This window comes from Siphateles boraxobius, unplaced genomic scaffold (assembly GCF_051911475.1).
Source record: "Siphateles boraxobius isolate OS27281-9 unplaced genomic scaffold, OSU_SipBor_1 13, whole genome shotgun sequence".
NCBI classification, from domain to species: Eukaryota; Metazoa; Chordata; class Actinopteri; order Cypriniformes; family Leuciscidae; genus Siphateles; species Siphateles boraxobius.
Genome location: NW_027508733.1, coordinates 7,402,821 through 7,425,968, shown reverse-complemented (window position 1 = coordinate 7,425,968; position 23,148 = coordinate 7,402,821). Strand labels below are relative to the sequence as shown.

Here is a 23,148-nt window from a genome sequence, read left to right as displayed (position 1 = left end):
CGCTATTTTTCAGATGTGCTCGTATCAAACTACTGTATCGATATAAACGTTATTGCCTCATTCCATATCGTGGGGATAAAAAATATCGATATATTGTACAAACTCGATATACCGCCCAGCCCTACTAATAAACAAGAAAACTACAAAGGACTACAAAACATGGCACAGAACAGGAAATAACAAAAGCTTAAAGCTTTATTTATTTATCTTAAAAATACTGGTCTAATGAAAATAGTATAATTCCCCTTTTCTTTTCTTTTTTTGGATTGATTAATTGAATCCTTGACTCGAAGACATTCATGGTATTACACACTCCTGTACAGTTGGTGGCGGTATACTACAAAATAGTAATCTGCCAAGAAACAGAGGAGGAAGAAATAACAAAAGTCAACATAAGACAAGGAGAACACCAGACAGGAATCATGACAGTTTGGTTATATATGTTTGAATCACAAAAGTCTTGTTGCCATGTCATCCAGGGCTGTTTATTTTGCTTTAGCTTCATATTAATTCACATCTAATCATTCATCTGTTACAAAACGCATTTACTATAAACATGGAATTTATAGAATCATCCCTGTTTACATTGTTAAACAGAACAGTGTGATTAAACAGTTATTTAATGTGTAGTTCCTTGTTTGTTGGTTCGTTTTTGTTTGTTCAGCAGAAGATTCTTCAAGCATCTTTTTGTTTGTGTTTCAGATGTACTTGGTGCTGAGATGGATAAAAGGAAGATGGTGACGGAGGAAACACCATCCACTTCAGACACTGGTGTAGTAAACTAATCAAATTTGATTTGATAAACTTTATTGATGCCAGAGGGAAAATGTACACGTCACAGCAGCTCATATACCACACAATTATAATAAAATATAAAAGACAATAATGCAAGATAACAATTACTTTTTCAGTATCAGTTCTGCAATGCATTATGATTATATACAACCAAATGATTCTAAAATATAATCTATCATCTTGTAGAACTGATTGTTCAGTCTAAAAGCAATTGGTAAAAAGGGCTTACTAAATCGTTTCTTGTGACAGTGGGGATGAATTAATCTTGAGCTGAATGTACTCACTAGGATAGGGCTTGAACTGTTTCATGAAGGGCGTGACAATCATGATTATTATAGAGACCAATTTATCACCCATTCTATTCTGCCCAATCTCCTCTATTGTGGATTACAAGTCTCAGTATAGCACATTAAACTGCATTCACAGTACACCCGTTTCGTCCTTGTTAGTGCCGTAAGATCCACCACCCTCTTCCCAAGCAACCACACATTTCCAATAATGATCACAGGTAAATTGACCTAAGCCACAATGACAATAATCAACAATTATTTCATCCATCACGGCACACACACTTCAGTGAATATCTAGTGTCTGAACACAACAACAGTCCAAATGGTGCAAAAACATATCTGATTTTTTTTGGGAAGCCCAAACAAATTGAAATAGATTGTTCCTGGTGGTTGGCGGATAAATTGGAGGAGGAAGAAGACTTGTAGAGTTGGCGGCCAGGACCTTCGCTTTTTGAAGCTGTTGTCGCTGTAGTACCAGGACAACACGCTAATGTAGTTTTTGGCGAGGCAAGCACTCCACAACAACCAGCCAACTTCAGTTTTCCTGGAAGGCTGTTTGGAAAACAGACGTTTTGTTGTTCATTCAATGCAAACTGGTTCAACAAGGTGGCTAAAGTACATTGAGGAAGGCGATTGCATTGTATGTTTTAGCTGTGTCAAAGCAGTCGAAAAACATCTCATCAATGAAGATAGTGTGAGATTTGACAGCAGTTTTGTCAAGGGAGACTTTTGTAGTGATTGTAATGAATAGTAATTGGACCAATTTTTGAGTCTCTAGGACCAACTCTATAGCGCCACCACCAGTTAAAAAATCCAACATTGAAAGCGTTATAACTTTTGAACCCTTTGATCTAGGACCTGCATGCAGTGACACCTGTTAAAGAAGTCCATAGTTCATATTCATATTTAGCTGGGCAAAATGAGCAAACATTGTTACTGCATTCCTGGCATGGGTCAGACCCTTCAGTCACACCTCAGATATCAAATACACACATTTAAAGGATACATGAAATAGCATTTTCGATAATCACACTGGTAATTTCTATAACAGAGTAAAATCTCATAAGCCTAGAGAATTCATTCAACTTATTTGATATTTTGAAGGAAAAATATTGATTAATACCTTAATTATAATCACGCATTAGATAGAAATTGAAGCAGCAGCGGATTCCAGGATTTCATAACAAAAACTTAACTTGTATCATTACAATAAGGGTGATGCTTATTTATAATGTTGAAAATATGATTAAGCTAAAATCTTTACAGTTTTTTAATCAATTAAAGAATTTTTTTGTATAAGGAACAGCAGTTCTAATACCTACTTTTACCTAATACATTTATCAAAATTGAGTAGAGTGATCACTAGGAACATACTATAACCTTTGGAACATGAAAAAAGGTGAAATTCCAGTAATATTTTCATAATAATATGTATGTACTGTACTTACAGTAAGGCAGGTATTGGCAATATTTAACCTGTAGTAAGTCAGTCTGATCACTAGGAAAGTACTACAACCTTTGGAATATATATTAAAAAAAACTATAGGTGAATTATAGTTTATTACATAAACATATGTTATAAACATAATAATACAATTGTATGTACAGTAAGGGAGGTATTGTCAAAATGTCACCTGTAGTAAGTCAGTCTGGTCACTAGGAAGGTTCTACGCCTGTAATGCCTAACCAGCAGAGGGAGCTCTCACCTGAGTACTGACTGTGATCCACACCCTCTGCTTCCTCTACACTCCTACACTTTCCTGTTTGCATACTTTATAACCAGAGACTATGCTTGCACACCTTGTGAAGTATTGCCAGTTTACCTGCCTTACCAAGCGTCTTGATTATTCTCCATTGTCTGTCTACCTGTGTATGATCTTGCCTGATTCTTTGTTTGTCGATCTTTGGATTATCCCTTTGTTTTGGTTGCCTGTTCAGAGTGATGTTTCTGCTTGGACCCCTTGCCTGCCTACTCACTTATCCCTTTTGGATCTCTCCACTGGATGTGAATCTATCTGACTGCTACCTTGGTTTTGACCCGCTGCCTGCCTTCTTGTATTTGTTTGTGGTGACCATCTTTAATAAACTTCCGCACATGGATTCTCACTCTGCCTCTGCATCCTCATTACAATGCCCTTTGGAACACGAAAAATACTTTCTATGAGAAGTTGAACAAGGGTATCTTTCCCTCACATCCCGAAAACACCCCCCCCCCCCCCTCCCCCAAACGGAATCATTCATATTTACTCGTTTACAGATTTGCACTTTTTTATATTGTTTGTTTCAGACTAGGCTGTCTTCTTCTATACATTACAGATCATAATAAAATTCAAGCACCGGTTGCAGTCATTACTTGTGCATTGCTGTTTGGGCCTGCAGCTGTTTTTGTGATTTACTATCGCCACAGGAAATCTAAACAAAAACGTAACAAGTGTAAGTATTACAGCTGAGATAGCAAGAGAAAAATAATGAGCCTTATATGTTTGTTCATAGTCATAGGTTTTAAACTTTGTGTTTGTGTTTGATGTGGTTTTGTTCAGGTTGTCATTATCAAATAGCATTATATATAAATTTCATTGAGGGGATAGTTCACCTAAAAATGAAAATTCTGTCAGTAATTACTCACCTTCGTGCTTTTCCAACCCCGTAAGACTTTCGTTATTTTTTATTAAATCTGAGAGCTGTCGCACTCCTCCATAGGCTTTTATTTTATTGAAACTTGTCGGCCCAGAAAGTTAGTAAAATAGTCCAAGTGACTATAGTGGCTCACCATAAGTTTATCAAGCGACAAGAATACTTTTTGTGCGTGAAAAAAACATATCTTTATTCAGCCATTCATTTTCTTCTGTGTGGGCCTCTGAGTCAGTTCACTAGTGTAACAGTGCAGCGCTTCTGGGTTGTGCGTCAGAACGTAGGCTCACTATTGGCCGACGCTAGTCATGTGTGTGATGCTGGGCATAGTGAGCGTGAGGGTGAGTAATTACTGACAGAAATTTCATTTTCCTTTAGATGGATAGTTTAAAATGTAAATGTAAATGTATTTTATTTATATAGCACCTTACATCGACCGATAGGTGAACCAAAGTGCTTCACAACAAATTAAACAACAAGTTTAAAACAACAACACACCAATATTAAAAATACAATAAAGAATGAGAAAAAAAAGTAAGAAAAAGTTAAATAAAATCAATATGAATGTGCCATCACATTACTAGGTACAAAACGCCACTTCAAAAAGATGCGTATTAAGTCTTGATTTAAAAAGGCCCAGGTCAGTAACGATACGCATCTCACTGGGTAGCTTATTCCAGAGCTTAGGTCCAGAAACCGAAAAAGCGCGGTCACCCCAGCATTTCAGTTTTGATCTGGCACTTCCAACATAAGTTGATTGGACGACCTCAACGTCCTACCATAATTACGAATGGTCAGCATGTCTAGAATGTAAGATGGGGCAAAGCCATTAAGAGCTTTAAAAACAAACAATAAAATGTTATACTGATTTCTAAATTGTACCGGAAGCCAATGGAGAGAATAAAGAATCGGAGTTATGTGGTCTCGTTTTTTAGTGCCCGTTATTAGGCGGGCAGCTGCATTTTGGACAAGTTGGAGACGGTCAACAGAGGACTGGGAAACACCAATATAAAGGACATTACAGTAGTCCAGTCTAGAGCTTATTAAAGCGTGAATAGCCTTCTCAAGGTCATGACGGTTTAAAAACGATTTTACCTTTGCCAGAAGGCGCAGTTGAAAAAAGCTCAATCTAACAACATTATCAATCTGTTTGTTGAATTTAAAGGAACTATCAAAAATCACTCCTAAGTTCCTAACCGTCTGTCTGGCCGTTGGAAACCAGGGACCAAACCTGTTAGACACAGATTCTCCAAACACAATATATTCAGTTTTATCCTCATTTAAGTGCATAACATTTTGGGCAAACCACTGCTTAATGTCCGTGATGCAGTCAATTAAGGTACCTTGTACATTACCAGGCTTCAATGGCAGATAGATTTGCAGATCATCTGCATAACAGTGAAAAGATATGTTGTGTCTGGCTATAATTGACCCTAGCGGTAGCATATATAATGAAAACAAAATTGGACCAAGAATGGAGCCTTGCGGGACTCCACAGGAATACATATACCAGCTAGATATTGATACACTGGCCTCGGGCCTCAAGCATCGGGCTTGCGTTTCCACTGCCGGGCCAGTAGCCCCGCAGCACTGCCCTAAATCCTTTTTTTAGTTAGGCAGATAGCATGTATATTAACTCTCCGGCCGTGGCTGCCATAGTGTCCCGACTTGTCTCGCGAGTCGCCACTAACAGAGGGATTCTGTGACCCAGCACACTTTCCATTAAGTCGAACCATGGAAGCTAATGCTTAGCTTCAGCAGCGATATATTTTATAACGTCCTCGTTTCTGCACACGCCGTCAAATTGACGTTGTACCCTTTCTTCTGCCCAATTGCTCAGAAGAGCTTTGGTATTTGACAGGCAGTAATGTTACAGGCGATTCCCCATTTCGAGCAGCGATTATTTTGCGCTATATAAAAAAGTGAAATGTGCATCGCATCTTGCCGCAGACCATAACTTTCCCTTAACACCGATAAATTTTTACCTTTTACCTTGAGCACGCCTCTAGCCCGAGCTGGCCCGCTTTGGCCCAAGGTATTCGACGGGCCAGAAATCCTGGCCGTTAGCCCAGAGTAAGCCCCGATCAAGCCCCGGAAGTGACAGTGGAAACACGACTGGCCCTGGTACGCACTAGCACGGCTCGGCCCTGGCCCGGCAGTGGAAACGCGGCTAATTGACAGAAATTTCATTTTAGCACAGGTCATATTGGCAGATGCTCTCTGTGCCTCAGTGTTTTTTGTTCTCTCCTGTTACGTCCTCCCATCCACATTATTTTAAAAAGGTAAGGTAACGTATAGCACCAATTATAAAATTTAATATAATGAACAACAACTAATAAATAGAATTATAAAGCATAACAAAACAAACATAACATAAATTTAAAGACAATGATCTCTGGCTGGATCGCAAGTCTATTTCTCTCTTTTCTTCTCCTCATTGGTGTCTTATATAGCCAGAGTAAACAAGGGAGGGACAACAAAAAGAAACACAAGACACAGACTTAACATTGACCGTAACATCCCATAACTCCCACAAATACAATTTTCTTGTTCTAATTTATTTATTTGGTTTTTTTTCAATGTGTCTTTTACTTCAGTGTCAGTATCAGTGTCGGTGAAGGAGGGAGATTCAGTCACTCTAAAAACTGATGTTACTGAAGTACAGAGAGATGATCAGATAATGTGGCTGTTTGAATCTGGAGACACTCTCATAGCTAAAATAAGAAAAGGGTCAAAAGAGACACATGATGGTCCTGATGGGAGATTCAGAGACAGACTGGAGCTGAATGATCAGACTGGATCTCTGACCATCACAAACACCAGAAACACACACTCTGGAGAATATACACTGAAGAGCATCAAAAGTGGAGAAATTTCATTCATGAGATACAGTGTTACTGTCTTTTGTGAGTAACTCTAACCTCTCAGTATATTGATCTGTGAATTATTTTTTTTGAGGGACTATGAATTTATGATGGTGAAGATTAATCATGTAATTTGAAACATGATTGGGTGCATATCCTAATTTCTGATGTTTGTCTGTTGTTGTTTTTTTCCCTTTAAATGTGTTTTTCTTTAGGCTCCATTTCAAGAGGAATTGCATCTGATGCGCAGTTGAAGCCGCTGAGTACCGGTTTTGATGTGTAACTGAATACATGTCATGTATATTTGTGTGTTTCCTGCTTTTCTATGCCTTTAATATCTCCAGGAAAGATCAGGATCTTTGAAACAATATCTTCACAATTTTATTGTATATCACTTTCCGTCTTATCATTTGAAGTGTGTCATAATTTTAATTGATTGAAATATTTAATCTAATTAATTACATGATTTGCCATTTGATTATCAAATTAATCACAACTTTCTCTGTCAGCTCAGTTTGATCACAAGTTTTTGATTAACTCTGAAATGCCTGCATTGAACAGAACATGGAGTGTCAATTTGATTCAGGTAAATTTCACTTCTCTGTTGGAGACTAAAGAGATTATTATTAAAAATATGAATTTAAATTTTAAATACATTAACAAAACAGGAATAAACACGACAGCAGAAAGTTTGAGAAGGCAGCTCAAAATAAAACATGTAAGCTTAATTAGTTTAAAAGCTTTACATATTAAAGCTTCTATTTATGTGTATACAGTATATTTTTATAAAGTGAAATATGAAGTTTAATATTAATTGCCAATTTACATCATATGAATTGTACGTACATATAAATAATTAAAATTCATGAAATGTAAATATAATTAATAATTACCTGCAAAAGCTAGGCATTTTTTTAAAATCCTTTCATTATAAACCGCCTGAATTTTTAAATGAGCCTGTCCCATAAAACAAGTTTACCTAATAAGCCAGGAGTTAGTCTGACTCATTGTCAGTTGAATTAAAGCAAATTTAATATAGCTCAAGATCAGTCACTCTTTTAGGAGTCAAGCTAAGATCGAGGTTTTGCTTAACCAGAGTTCCTCTAACAATGGTTGACAGGACCTCAATCATATTACCATTGACTCTCTTGCTACCATTATTTCACTCTATTAACCACTATTGTTCCAAAAATAAATATACAGAAAATAAACTTAAATAATAAATCAAATAAATATATCAATGATAAACAATGCAATATAGACCTACAAACGTGTTCAATTTGATTGTATATCAAATGCTCATGTTATATGTATATATATATTTTTTTTTTTTTACTGATTGTTTGCGTGGTTTGAACCCAAGATTTAATTAGATTGCTTTTAATATATATAACTACATTTATTTATGGTTTTGTTTATGGCAGCTGTATATTTGTTTTTATAAGAAAATTAAAGCATTACTGAGATTACCCATGGATATTTTTAAGAACATTTAATACATTACATTTTAATCCATCACACTGTACATTGTAATACAGTAATATAATGTTAAAGACTATTATTTATGCATATTAAATATTGTATTGCCTTATAACGTTTTTGTAATCGTAACAAAAACTAAATTATTATTTGAAAGAATCAAAAATGACTGGGTCATCTGGGATGCAAAGTGCAGGTTTTCCACCTTTTGCCCAAACACTGGGGGGCGCACATCTTCAAGTGTGTGGCCAGCATTAGAGAGACATGCTAAATGTTTATGTTGCTCCTCATGACTAGGATTGAAAAACAATATATTTTTCCATATCTGTTGTGAAAGCTAATTAAAATTATGTTTTAATAAGATGTTTTCTGTCTGGGAAAAGTCGCTTTGAGGATTATATTTTAATGCACTTTAGGTTTATGGGCTTTCTGGTTGTTGTTGTTTTGTTTGTTTTTTTTCAGTTGGTTTCTGTTTGTATTCAACTCAGGGTTAACCATGCAACTGTCTGTATTTAAAAATGTAACTGAATAAATACCTTTGCATGCTTCTTTTCACATTATTATTGTAAAGCTAAATTAATTAATATTCTACATGTACATCAATTGTAAGAAAGATTCAGATAAAATATTCAACTTTGCACATCATTCTTCATGAAGAAAACAGTAATGTCAACATCCAGCTCAGGTCTCAATGGTGTCAGAACAGTCAGATCAATAATATTAATAATAATAAGTGTACAATAACAACTAAGCAAGCCAGAGATGACAGTGGGCGAGAAACCCAAACTCTATCAGGTGACAGACTGGAGACAAAAACCTTGAGAACCCAGGCCAGTTCTCCTCTGGCTAAACAACCCGACATGATGTGGTTTAATTCCACGGTATAATGGATGGTATAATTTATAATATTTCGTCCAGTTCCAGTTCCATCTTGAAGATGGAGATTCATGAAGCCAACATATGGTGGGGAGGAGATGAAGCGGGTCATACACTAAATTTTAGAAAATGTAGGGAGAGAGGGGCACAACCTAACGCTTTTTGACTTTCTCAGTTTGTGTAAATCTACTTACGGTTCAGAGTATTTATTTTTTCCCTCATTAATTTCACACATCTAGTATGCAATTATGTGGTTTTGTTTCGTTAGTACAGTGTCTTCTGCTGTTTAGATCACCATTAAATAACTCTCAACTTTAAAATAACATATATAAGATTATAATAATATAAGATTTGTCTAATTTTAAATAAACACAAAAGCAGATATGAAAAATTCACATAAGAAATAGTAGTAGTGATATGGCAGTATATACACTAAGTTTTGTCATGATGGCATAGAATTACTTAAAATAAGGCATTAGGTTGTGCCCCGCTCACTACTTTGCAGTAACATCTCCAATAAACGGTTTTGTTGAAATGAAATAAATTATTTAAGATTACTGATAATGACTTCAACCAACCTGAAAAAAACAATTAGTAGATATGACCTGATTTCTCCAGCAAGGTAAAACCATTTCATAAGTTTGATATAATGTTTTTTGCTTTACATAATGAAAGTCCTTTTCCACCTTGATGTAAATGCAGTTGGGTCAACACAATTTAGTTGGTTTAAGTCAAATTAGTCATTTGATAACTAGTATTTTTAACTCCATTACATTAGTCAAACAAAATTTTCATGCAGGACTAAACTAATTTTTAACCCTCTACAACACGCATTTTGATGGTGCATGATAAAAATGATTCCACATAATTTCTTGGCTCAGTTGGGAAAATTTTATTGATAAAACATTTTTTTGGAATGACGTCTCTCCCGAGTTGACTGTTTCTGGTACACAGGTCAGAAAGCTAGGATGGACGCCTCCAGGCAACATTATGTTGTGCTTTCTCTTTCAGAATACAAACACATAAAAAGCTATATTTTGCACAGATAATATCATGTCTACAAATAGATGTTGCATAGCACTGTGTGCACAACGGACATTTAAGGCACAGACAAACAGAAGTGCTAATGAACAGTATTTTACTACTGTTGATGTGCTGAACAGCCATTTTGGATTCAGTCAGGGTTGTTGCGCTTTGTCTGGGTTGCTGACTGCTTTCTATCCAGGCATTGACGCACACAAAAAAACAAACATGTTTTTTTAATGTCTTCTGGTCATCTTCAGGATATGGGACCTAGGTTTGATAGCAAGGGTTATTTCTGAGAAGCTTGATAAGTTCTACTGAAATATCGCACTGCAAGATCAAGGTCACGAACAATCAAGTCAATCTTAATCCTAAGTATATGGCATTTTAATGTCACATTCAAACAATAAGAAGAATGCCTTAGTATGTCAAACATCAGCATTAATAGTATTATATTTTTATAGAAAAAAGTTTTGTGAGCATCATATCAGCAGAAATGGGGGACAAAAATGCCACTATTGCACAAGCTGTTTGTCCAATACAATCAGTTACCACATCAAACCACATTTCTCTCCAGATCAGCAAGTTTCATTTTGACTCCAGAACACTGTGATTGACTATTCAACAATTAAACAGTCACAGCAAAAACACAATAAGATTATTGTCGTTTTTATAGAAAATAAAATGTCATTTGTTTGTGACATGATTTTATTGGCTTTATCATCACATTAAAGGACCACTTACACTATACTATTTTAAACTAAAAATGGAAAACTTTTATGTGTTTTGGACATTTCATTTACACAACAATGGCATTTTGAGGGCCTGAAAACACAAACTTTTGAAATCGATACCATTATTGTCTTTCTTTATGGTGTAAACTACAAATTTAATTAGTGAAAACGGTGCGCGTGTGTTTCTTTACAAAGTATTAAGGCCATCTACTGGCCTGGCAGCAGAACACAGTGTTTTTAGCCGTTTTCGCTGCTGATCCTTCTGAACGGGGATCGTTTTGACAACATTGTGTATTTGAAAAACGCAAGGAAAAACGTTTCAGTTTTTAGTACATCGCTGTCGTGTAGACGCCCTAAAAGTGGAAAAATAATTAATAATCCTACATTTAACTTTATTAAACTGCATCTTTTATTGTAAAAAGCAACAAGAATGAATCTTCCTAGACAGCAACATAGTGTCGGCCCAGTGATCCACATGTACCAAATATGGCCCGGATCTGGGCCGGCACTATGTTGCTGTCTGGGTTTAGTTCACTGTGAAAGAAATCACACTGTTACCATGATATCATCAGCTGTCATCTTGTTTTCTGTAGGTTCACAAGCATCAACAATCTACGTTTGAACACATGGCACATTGTTTAGCAGGATTGCAACAATACAAAAATAGATGTATAGTTATCCATTTGTGGGGATTGACCTTTGCAAACGGCTTCATTGACTACAAAGTGACTAGTAAGTGAAATCATGTCAGCCAAGGTTTTTTTTTTTTAGCAGGAAACTCTCTTACATGTCCACCATTTTGCATGATCAGATTTGCTGTGCTATCTGTGGAGGGAGGAGAAAGAAGACGTGCAGCGCAGGAGATCAGGCTTGATTTCATCGACTGCAAGCCACAGCGCTTTCAGAGTTTAAAGCTTGAGCACCTTGAGTGATACTATTTCAGATCCCTGAACCACTGAGGAAAATGTTCGACAGATCAATTTTGTTCTGTTTGTGCTGTTGCCGTCTAGTTGGTAAGTTAAACATATGAAGATGCGTCTCTGGGATATATTTATTTTAGTCCTGCTAAAAGGATTTCATTTGAAAGCCAAAATTTGACTTTCCAGAGATTGCAATTGTTTCAATACCACAAATTTCAGTTAAAGCTTAATTTAGATACCTTTAAGATCCTTAATCTGCACAATTGACTTGTTTTGTCTCTGTTCTCCAGGAGTGTTTGGTGACACAGATGCAGTCAAGTCAGTGTCAGTGATGGAGGGAGATTCAGTCACTCTACAGGCTGACACTGTATACAGACGGATGATCTGATAATGTGGAACTTTAAAACCAACGGGCCTCTTTTAGCGAAAATCAACCACGCGACCAATGACATCTCAATAAAGGAAGATGCTGTTGATGGGAGATTCAGAGACAGACTGAAGGTGGATCATCAGACTGGATCTCTGACCATCATGAACACCAGAAACACAGACTCTGAAGTTTATCAAATATCCATCAGCAGCAAAACAAATACCAAACATAGATTCAGTGTTACTGTCTACAGTGAGTAGAGATTTACAGGTTGCTCTGTGTTTTGTATGTTATGGACAGTTGCAGGAAAGCTACATGTCTCTTTATTCTTTAATGTTTTTAAGCTCGTCTGCCCATTCCGGTTATTATCAGTGAACTCCCACCAAATTCATCATCAGGATCTTCGGTGTCCAAATGTGTGCTCCAATGTTCAGTGTTAAATGTGAGTGATGCGACTCTCTCCTGGCACAAAGGAATCAGTGTATTGTCCAGCATCAGTGTGTGTGATCTCAACAGAAGCCTCTCTTTACATCTGGAGTGTGTGGATGATTCGTACAGCTGTGTGCTGAAAAATCCCATCAGCAACCAGACCACACATCTCAACAACACTGAGCTCTGTCAGCCATGTTCAGGTGTGTTAGTTATACTACTAATTATTGACATCATTATCTTGGATGCCTTATTTGTTTTGTATGTTATTGGTCTTTCACAAGTGAATCATGTTTTTTTTTTTTTTTTTTTCTCAGATTGTGCTTTCTGTTGTGATGCTTCTGAAGTGTTCATCCGATTGGTCGCCTCTGTTCTGGTGGGCGCGGCTACTGTTTTTTTTTTAGTTTATGACATCATCACATCCAGAAGAGGTGAAAAAGAGTCACGTTCAGGGATGAGGTGTTCATGACCAAACAAAACAATACAATTCATCTAATTAGCTTACTAAAAATTAAAGATTACTTCAGTCTGTGGGTTTATTAGTTTCACAACTTCACTTAGGGGCTGTTTACACAACACCATTTTCAACTAAAAAGTGAAAACCTTTTATTCGTTTTGGCCGTTCATTTACACAGTGTTTTGCGTGCCTGGAAACATACTTTTGAAAACGGGTTTCAAATGACTAGTTTTTTTTTAAACTATGCTGTTATCATCTCAGTGTAAACTACAAAAACACAAATTTGTGTAAACGGTGACATCATGCGCATGTCTATTACATGTTTAGTCTATAGGCACATAGTGTTTCTTTACAAAATTACATCTCCATCTACTGGCCTGGCAGCAAAATACTGTTTTTTTTCTGAACTGTGTGAATGGGGATCGTTTTGAAAATGTTGTGGTCTGTGCACAGAAAATGCAAAAGGAAAACTTTCCGTTTATAGTACATCGTTGTCGTGTATAAATACCCTTGGATGCATTGATTCGGATTTATTTTATATACATTTTTATGGCTTGTTTTACCTTTTTACTGGTTAATCTTCATGGAGCATCTTTATTCATTTTTATTTACATTTGATAAAACTGCCATAAAACAGTAATTATATTAATATATATATTATTTTTATTTTTTTATTTTATTTTTTTTTTATACAGTTTTTGGTCCTCTGCTCTGCTGGTCTGGGATGTTAAGAATTTGTGTAAAATATAAGTGTTTTTATTCATTTCATTTTGTGTTCTGTTTCTTTATGAGGCATTTGATAAAAACCTTGGATTTAAAACCAACAGGAGGAATTCCTTACTATTTACGTGTCTTTTAGCCTATATATATATATATATATATATATATATTATCAAATGGCAAATAAAATCAATGAAATAATTTTAAAGACAAAAAGAGGCTATATTTGGATTTTAAAAAATACAATAACAATATTTATTATTGCTATACACATTTTGGGGGAGAATGTAGTGTTCTTCAGCCTATAATTATAAAAAATACATGTATTTGCACTAAAGGGCTTTTTTAGAGTTTCATCTTACTTCCAGTCAACTTGTATCAACTTATTTTAGGTTAAATTAACAAGCGTATTTTCCAAATTAACTGAAAATGCTGAATCCACTGAATTTAAACATTTGGATTTTATCATGTATATAATCACCTATATTATTGTGTTTTCAGATCTCTAACTGCCCAATAAAACATTTTTATAACAAAGTTGGGTTTTAGCATTTTGTTTAGGTTATAAGGCAGGGTTCCTCAAGTCTTGTCAAGCTTTGTATTCCACTGTAACAATATTAAAGAAGACAACATACACTGCGCATGTGTGGTCTGTTCTCTCGATAAGTTAAGGGATGTGATTTTAACACTCTCTAATGGACTAAACTTTCACCTTTAACAAATTTTAGGAATCAATCTTTGACCTTTAAAGTTGTTCAACTCAATCCTGAGTGCATTCAAAATGAATGCATTGTCTAATCAGTATGTACTTTTAATTTTGTTTAATGCATTTAGATGAGCTTATTTTCACCTTTTCAGAAAGGAGAGTTCCTGGTTAGGACACTAGATGACACTCTAGTGATAAACTATACACACACTTTAATAAAATAGCAGGCAATTTATAAAAAGGGCAAAATATGAGACTGATTTTTTTTTTTTTTTTTAAATCTAGTTTACTTTATCTACTTTACAGAAGAATAACCATAGCCTTACATCTGCTGGCTTTTTTACATTAATATGGCTATATACATTAATATTTGCACTTAATACAACTGCCCAATCAATCATAGAAACGTTTTCAACAGTGTTCTATTATTTTAAAAATATACCCTAAATGAAATGCAGTTTTTGTCTGTCTGCTGGTGTGGGATGTTAACATTTGGGTGAAATACTATAGTGTTTTTTTTTAGTTTTTTTTTATCATTTCAATTTGTGTACTGTTTCTTAACCCTTTAACCAAATGCTTGAGCACATTTTGAGTCACTATATTTTAATGAGAGGAGTACCTAACTTAACTCAAACTGATTGAGCCATCTCTACCATCTGGTTGAGGTATGTAATGCCAAAAAAAAAATCCACTAGATGTCACAGTGTCAATCAACAGCACTTGTCACAACACTTCTTCTAACATGGATGTCAGAAACAAATAAATCACCCCAGCCATGTGAACTGTTTTTGGTGAAAATTTGCAAGCTAAGCATATACATATTTTTTACATATTACACTGTAAGAGCCCTAACTTAACACAAGTATGTTACTTGGTGCCATGAAAAAACTTATGTTTTTAATAATTTTTCAAAAACATGCTCAACCAAACGGTTGATTTGGCAAATAACGGTTAACTGTTAACAGTTAACCCTTTTTGAGAATGGACATTACAATGCACTATTAAAACTTGGTTGTAATTCAAGAATGCTTTGGAATAAAGACCTAAGTTTGGTCTTGTTTTAAAGAAAACACGCAGCAAATTATCGCTGATGTAAAAGCATTTTTAAAAAAACATTATTTTTTCTTTTATACAAATATATATTTTACAAAATATGTTTTACTATAAAATTACTATAAAATCAAAGCCATATATCTAACCAAGTTGTGTTCCAAATTTGAAGTTGATATCACAAAAATTGAAGTTTCCATGAGATTTTGTTTAGGCGTAATACCAAAAATGACATACATTCCATTGAATTTAATTGTATGCATTCTGCTGTAACAAATTAATAAATTTCTATCCAAATATCACTTCTGTCACAAAATAAGGAGAAAGATAAAAATTTTCCATCACTTTTTTCTTGGTGCGGACATTAAAGGGTTAACCCTCTAGTTCACTTTAAAATGAAAATTCTGTCATCATTTTCTCACCCTCAAGTTGTTTCAAACCTGTTTGAATTTCTTTCTTCCTGCTGAACACAAAAGAAGATGTTTTGAAGGATGTCGTAGTTAATGGACCCCATTGACTTCCATAGTATTTTTTCCTATGGAAGACAATGGAGTCCACCAACTGTCAAAAGACGTAGATACAGCTGCCTTATATGTCTATATGTCTGTGTTAAAGTGTTTTATTGCGTTTGAACTTGTTTAGAGAACGGCTCACTTGACAACATGGCTCGAGGAGATCTTGCTGCACTTCTCTCATGCGTCATGTTTGCTAGAGTGATGAAAGAAATGAGTATGCGGAAAGGCTTTGGACATGGTTTGGGCATGTTTTATGTAAATTACTTGGTATCTCATTTAGAGTAGGCTCCTCTGATTTCAACAATATTAGAAGGAGATTAAAGGGGTGGTAAAACGCATTTTTTTCGAAGGCTTGATTGTGTTTGTGGGGTGCACTGTAACCTGTATTCATGCTTCGTTTTTTAAAAATTGCATTATTTTTCATATATTTTACCTTTATTCTACACTGCTCTGCCCCTCCTTGTAAAAACGGTCTGATGGTTTCCTGGTTCTATGAAGCCAGTCCCTCAAAACTACGCAATGGGCTCAGATTGGTTAGCTGGCCCAGCGTGTTGTGATTCGCTAACCGTCTAGTGCACGTTCTCCGGAAACGTCACACCCCGTACCTTAACCGATAGCCTAGTTTGTGCTTTGGTGTATTAGGCTGGTGACACACTGGCTGCGTGGCGTGAGCGTGGCGTTTCTGTTGGGTGTCAGCTTCGTGGCGGCTGCGTCGCGTTTTCTGTCTTCTTTGCACACCAGAAACGTGTCTGACGCGGTCCTGCTGACACGGATCACCCTTGTTCGACATATGGGAGAGAGTTGTGGAAGCCCTATATAGCCTAGGCAAGGCTACTTCATGTTAAGCATAAATATAAAGCCTACTGATAAAGACACTGTCAGCAGTATTGACAGCAAAACAGACTACAGAATATTTAGTTCTGTATTGACAGGTGCAATATTTGGAAAATTGATAATTATTTATTTATTTTTAAATTATATTTATATCTGAATTTATGTCAAAACCTAGACTTTCAACCATCAAAATGTAATTTATTAATAATTATTTGTGTACAAAATAACGTATAAACATCTTTTCCTATTCTATTTTGCCTGGAAACGCTTCCAACACGCTTGCGTGTCCCGTGAAAAATAGGCGTCTGTTCTATTTCTAGCATTTTCTGCACACGCGTGTCACGCAGGCAGTGTGCAAGCTCTAACCTTTAACATGGGAGCCGAAATAAAAACGGACACACCACGCAGCTGAGACGCTTACGCCACGCAGCCAGTGTGTCACCGGCCTTATAAACAATGAAACTGTCAGGATACAGGCACAGAGGCGGAGGTAAGTGAAAGCAAACATGAGTTTATTTACAGTGATATATGTGCAGAGACAAAGTTCATGTGCAGGTGCGTTGACGATCACGTCGTGCAGAGGATCCCAGGTGAGCAGACCCTTCTTCAGAGAGTTGGACGTGGGTGGACAATGTCCAGTGATACGAATACTTTTCTGTTTCAGATCCAGGGAGGAACAGGGAGATCTCGGTGGACACGTGGAGCACTTGGATTCAAATGGCAGGACTCGGGAAACAGGGAACCAGACTGGAATACTGGAGACAGCAAGACAGGGAGACAAAGGTGAGTATATTCAGGGGTGAGTATAGTTACGTGATGGATCTTCGTTGGCAGACTTGGAAACTTCGGGAAATCGTGGGTAACGGTCTTCTCCTGTTGGAGGCTTGACAATGACTGGGGTGTGCGTGAGTGTTTTATAGGGCTGGGTAACGAGGTGACTGATTGTGAACAGGTGTGACTGGTTAATATTCCGGGGAGAGTGACCTTTGAGTGGTGGATGGGAATGAATCTGATTGATTCCTGACAGAAACGTTAGTGGAGATGATCGAGCAGAACCTGTTCAAAATCGGCTGTTAAAGGACGTTTCAGAAAGGTTTGTTTTTTGTTGTTCTCTCATTACTTGTCAGATACCGTTAAGTATGAATGAGCATTTAACAAACCAGCAGAGCCAAACAGCATTGTCATTTGTTTACTTCCTTGCTACAACGTAGCCTACAATTAACAATACGAACTATTACTGGAAAACACATCTACAAAAATAAATCATACTTACAGGTTGTGGCTCCTAAACAACAGCTTCTGTTCTTAAAGTTGGAACTGAGAGCGAGATTTGGGTCATAATTATGAGGGACGAGTTAAAAATTAATTTTAACCATTGATCCCTAACTCCCTTGTCCCTAGGAAGGCTGAACAAAGTGGACCTGCAACCGGGATGAAAATAACAGCAGCGTTTTCGACGGCATTGCGACAACTCATCTCCAAAACAGCAATATAAAATGGCCTCGCCCCGCTTATTAAGTATTCTCGGAGGAGGGGTTTATGTAAATAATGGGATATGCTGACATCAGCAACTCAAGAGGAATGGCATGTAGTTCAAAACCGGCTGTTTGCTGTAGTCCTTAGAAATTTAATTTGTTAAAAGCAAATATCTCCCTTTGCTTTGAACTTTGAGCGCTGTAACTTTGCAGATGTTATTTATACTCAAACAGCAACATTACACATTAGCTAAAGTTAGAAAAGTGAAATCGTGTTTTACCACCCCTTTAAGAAGATGTTTTTACACACACGTTGTTGAATCAGGCGGAAACTTTAGTTTCGTGAGAAGTTCCAATGTGCCTATAGCTATTCGAAGAGAGTGTTCAATTATTTGTGAATGAGACCCACTATCAACTGAAAATGTTCCTAAAAGAAGGAACTTTTATACAGAGCTGCCAACTTTTGAGTTTAGCTTGGAATGAGAATTAAGGGCGGGTGAAGGGGGGAGCTATTATAGCTATAATCACAATAGACTTGCATCATGATAAGTTGTGATTGTCAAAACATTTACTAGCCTAACTAAACAATTTCATTAAGTTTAGTGACAGCATATTATGGTGCAATGACTGGCAGGCTATTGCTTTTATTATTTCTTTGATTATTATTGTGGTTGACCAATTATTGTGGTTTGATTCCGATCTTGATTCAATATCGATTCATTCTGATAAATATTAGGTACAGTAGATAGCCTGCATAATTAAGAAAATCTCACCTAATGCTGTAAACATATAGCTAGCCTACAGAGAGCCCTGTAAGTTGGTATTATTAAATGTTAAAAATACATGTGTTTTTTATTATAATAACATTTTTATAATATTTTAATGATATAAGTAAAAATATAATAAATATATAATAGTGCACATATTAAGCTAAATACTCATTTATACTAATACTACATCTATATTATAAAATATTAATTTTGTTTAATTATCAAGCTGTTTTATTGACAGTTTTTCGCGCTTGAAAAACACTGGTTTATCGATATTATGTATGAGGTATATACATTTCGGTAAGTTGTACTGTATCTTTCAACATAGGCTACCTATTGTTCATTTGTGTTTATTTTCTATTAACTAGTAAAGAGAGATTATCGGTTCACTTGCCGCCAGGAGCTATCTGTCACGTCACATTTCTTTATTCTTTGAATTTCGTAATAAAATTGACAGAACCTGAGAGCTGAGAATTTGTTTCATATCAAAAGTAATCCGCTTTGTCTTGTCTGTCGGTATCAATGTCTTCTTTGCTTCTCGATTTTTCTCTGCGTGAGAAAATGGATGTGTGGCGTGAGAGCGTGGAAAGTGTCAATTGCGTGCGTTTTTCTTGCATATACGAATGCAAGCTTATGCTTTATTGCCCCATCACTGAACAACAAACCACAAAAACAAGCCAAAAGTTGAAATAACCTTAGAGCTATTGCTAAACAGCATGCTGTTTAAAAAGCATTAAAGGACAACACTGTAAAAAAAAATCCTAATTTTACAGAAAATAACTGTGATTTTTTGACGATCATTTTCTTTCATTTTAAATTATACTCAAAACACTGTTAAATTACAAATAATATCTGTAAAATAAAAATTCAGCTGTTATTTTAGGTATTGTGACATTAATGACAAATTACAGTAATTCACATTTTTTATACAGAAAATTGATTGTATTTTTCATACAGTATTTTTTCTGTTTTCTTAAATTACATAAAAATGTATGTAAAATTACAAATATAATCTGTAATTTAACAGAAACAAAACAGTTAAATGATAAAATGGTCAAATGACTGTCAGCTCCCCAAAAAACTGTAAAACATCCTAAATTAAATAAACTGAAAAACACTGTTATTTTACAGGTATTTCCTGAATAATCACGATCATATACCTTCATTGTAAAAAAAAATCGTAAAAAAATGGTCAAATGACTGGCAGCTGCGGCTGCCAAACAAAAACCATAAAATTAAAGTAAAATATGCTAATTTAAATAAACCGAAAAAACACTGTTATTTTACAGGTATTTCCTGCATTATTATGATCAAATACCTTAATTGTAAAAAAATCGTAAAAAAAGGGTCAAATGACTGGCAGCTGCGGCTGCCAAACAAAAACCATAAAATTAAAGTAAAATATGGTAATTTAAATAAAGTGTAAAAAACTTTAAAATAAATTTGATGTCACCATGATTGGGATCAGTGTCTGCTTTAGTTGGGCTCATGACCCTTGAGATTTAACTTATGCTTTTCTTTGGCTGCTTTAACTGTGTATTTGATACACGTTTGTTATAAATGCTGAAGAAAATATCATATGATCTCGATCATTAATTGATGATGTTATAGTCATCATATGATGATCTGATTCACTGATATGACAGTCAAATCTCTGTATATGATAACTTAGATTGCAGAGTATGTAGGTGGTACAAAGTCTTTAATTAATGTCATAATTTTTCACATGACCCTTGAATATTGTGGTATCAGTATTATAACAACCTGCATTTAAAAAAAATATATATATACTACACAAAAGTTTTGTCGTTTTTTTTTAGTTGTATAGAGACATCAAGAATCAACAGATGAATCTCAACAATGGTGACAACCAAAACAGTTTTTTTTTCATTTTCACCATTGTTGTGATTCATACGCTGATTCTTGATGTCTGAGTGAGTCTATATGTTCCTGTCAAATATTTTCTGTATAATGACTTCATAAAATCTGAGTATCACAGCACTGGAGAATGTTTTATAGAAGCTTTGTCATGCAAAATGAATAACTAATATTTAATGACAAAATCAGATATTATACTTCAGATGGTATCAATGGAGCTGGACTCTTCATGATGACTATTCTCACTACAAAGTGACCAGCATTATCTGATCTGAGTTTCTCTTAGACTCTTACCATAACAAATATGCATCAGAGACACACAGTTAATGCAGCCAGAGAAACATTAAAGTTCAACATTAAAAGTTCAAGAACCCAACTAAAGCAAACACTGATCTCCATCATGGTGACATCAAACTTTATTCTTTTCAATAAAGCTTCAACTTCTAAACCTCTGTTAATTCTCAATAATAATGTTAGTATGAAAGAAATAAAGTCTGGATTGTAATAAGCAAAGATGCTTAGATCCTGAGAGATCTGGTAGTGTTTAATGTTCTGTTGGGGTTTAAAGTGTTTCTGTATGGTGTTTTTCGTGTGTCACCATTGTGTTGAAGAGTAGAGCCTGAGCTTCAGTCCAGGATGAGCAAATGAAACTGATGAAATGCTGCATGTTTCTTTATTTAACTGACAGTAACTGTGTAGTTGCTGATGTAGTGACGTATATAGTCAAAGCAAATCATGCATGTAATTAACTGCGTGTTTTTCAGTAAATAAATCAGAAAATAAATGTGAAGTAACTGTGTTTTAACTGTGTGTTTCTGTTAAAAAAGATTAATGAAGATTTCTGTAAAAGTATTTTGCACTTATTTAAATTAAGATATTTTACATTAATTTTATGGTTTTTGTATGGCAGCCGTTGCTGACAGTCATTTGACTGTTTTTTTATGGGATTTTTTTACAATGAAGGTGTTTGATCGTAATAATTCTGGAAATAGTTGTAAAATAACAGTGTTTTTCTGTAAAAAATGTAAGGAAAATTTGTGTAAAAGTTTTTTGCATTTCAATTAAATTAAGATATTTTACTTTATTTTTACGGTTTTTGTTTGGCAGCCGCAGCTGCCAGTCATTGACCGTTTTTTTACGATTTTTTTTTTTACAGTGAAGGTTATACTTGAATATGTTGCTTCTCATAGCAAAAATGTCATATTTCACAGGAGGTGGGATCCAGTCTTGATATATGGTTTAAATATATCCTCTAGTCTTATGAGAGGGTTTGTTTAATGAGGTTTAAATATGTAAGGTATATTTAAGTGTAAATATGTAAGGTAAGGCATCTTTTGTACAATTATTCAATTTTCTTCTTTCTGTCTTTCACCTTTTTTCAGATTGATTTATTGGAGTGGTGAGCCATAATAATATTTTCTTTCTTTCTTTCTATCTCTGTGTTGTGCTCTTGTTCGATTTTAGGTTATGTTTGTAATGCTTGAAAATTAATAAACACATTTAAAGAAAAAAGCATTAAACGGCAACTTCACTCGACTGTACCAGTTTGTGGAGTCAAGTTTTGGCACGCCTAATGAAATACACAAGTGCCAGCAAATTCCCTTACTTTCGCGATTGAAAACAATAATGGCTCGTTTCCACTGAGCAGTACGGTACGGTACAGTACGGTTCGGGTCGGGTCGGGTCAGTAAACCATGATCCGGCTAGCGTTTCCACCGCCAACAGTACCCTACACTGTAAAAAAAAAAATCGTAAAAAAACGGTCAATGACTGGCAGCTGCGGCTGCCAAACAAAAACCGTAAAAATAAAGTAAAATATCGTAATTTAAATGAAATGCAAAAAACTTTTACAGAAATTTTCCTTAATTTTTTTTACAGAAAAACACTGTTATTTTACAACTATTTCCTGAATTATTACGATCAAACACCTTCATTGTAAAAAAATCCCATAAAAAACAGTCAAATGACTGTCAGCAACGGCTGCCATACAAAAACCATAAAATGAATGTAAAATATCTTAATTTAAATAAGTGCAAAATACTTTTACAGAAATCTTCATTAATCTTTTTTAACAGAAACACACAGTTAAAACAGTTATTTCACATTTATTTTCTGATTTATTTACCGAAAAACATGCAGTTAATTACATGCATGATTTGCTTTGACTATATACGTCACTACATCAGCAACTACACAGTTACTGTCAGTTAAATAAAGAAACATGCAGCATTTCAACAGTGTTTATTTGCTCATCCTGGACTGGAGCTCAGGCTCTACGCTTCAACTCAATGGTGACACACGAAACACACCATACAGAAACACTTTAAACCCC

At 35.3% G+C, this 23,148-nt stretch overlaps 1 protein-coding gene across 4 annotated transcripts in view; it reads left to right on the top strand.

Annotated features, from left to right (window-relative positions):
• Positions 1-8,616, top strand: part of LOC143735249 (uncharacterized) — a 38,785-nt gene extending 30,169 nt beyond the window's left edge. For 2 of the 4 annotated variants that reach the window (XM_077225360.1, XM_077225359.1), the window contains exons 3-6: positions 703-771; positions 3,402-3,518; positions 6,314-6,622; positions 6,796-8,616. In XM_077225360.1, coding sequence (XP_077081475.1) covers positions 703-771; positions 3,402-3,518; positions 6,314-6,622; positions 6,796-6,863 — 563 coding nt within the window. In that variant the 3' untranslated portion in view covers positions 6,864-8,616. The remainder of the gene's footprint in view (positions 1-702; positions 772-3,401; positions 3,519-6,313; positions 6,623-6,795) is intronic. The other 2 variants (XM_077225362.1, XM_077225361.1) reach the window with 1 other exon arrangement.
• The last annotated feature ends 14,532 nt before the right edge of the window (positions 8,617-23,148 follow it).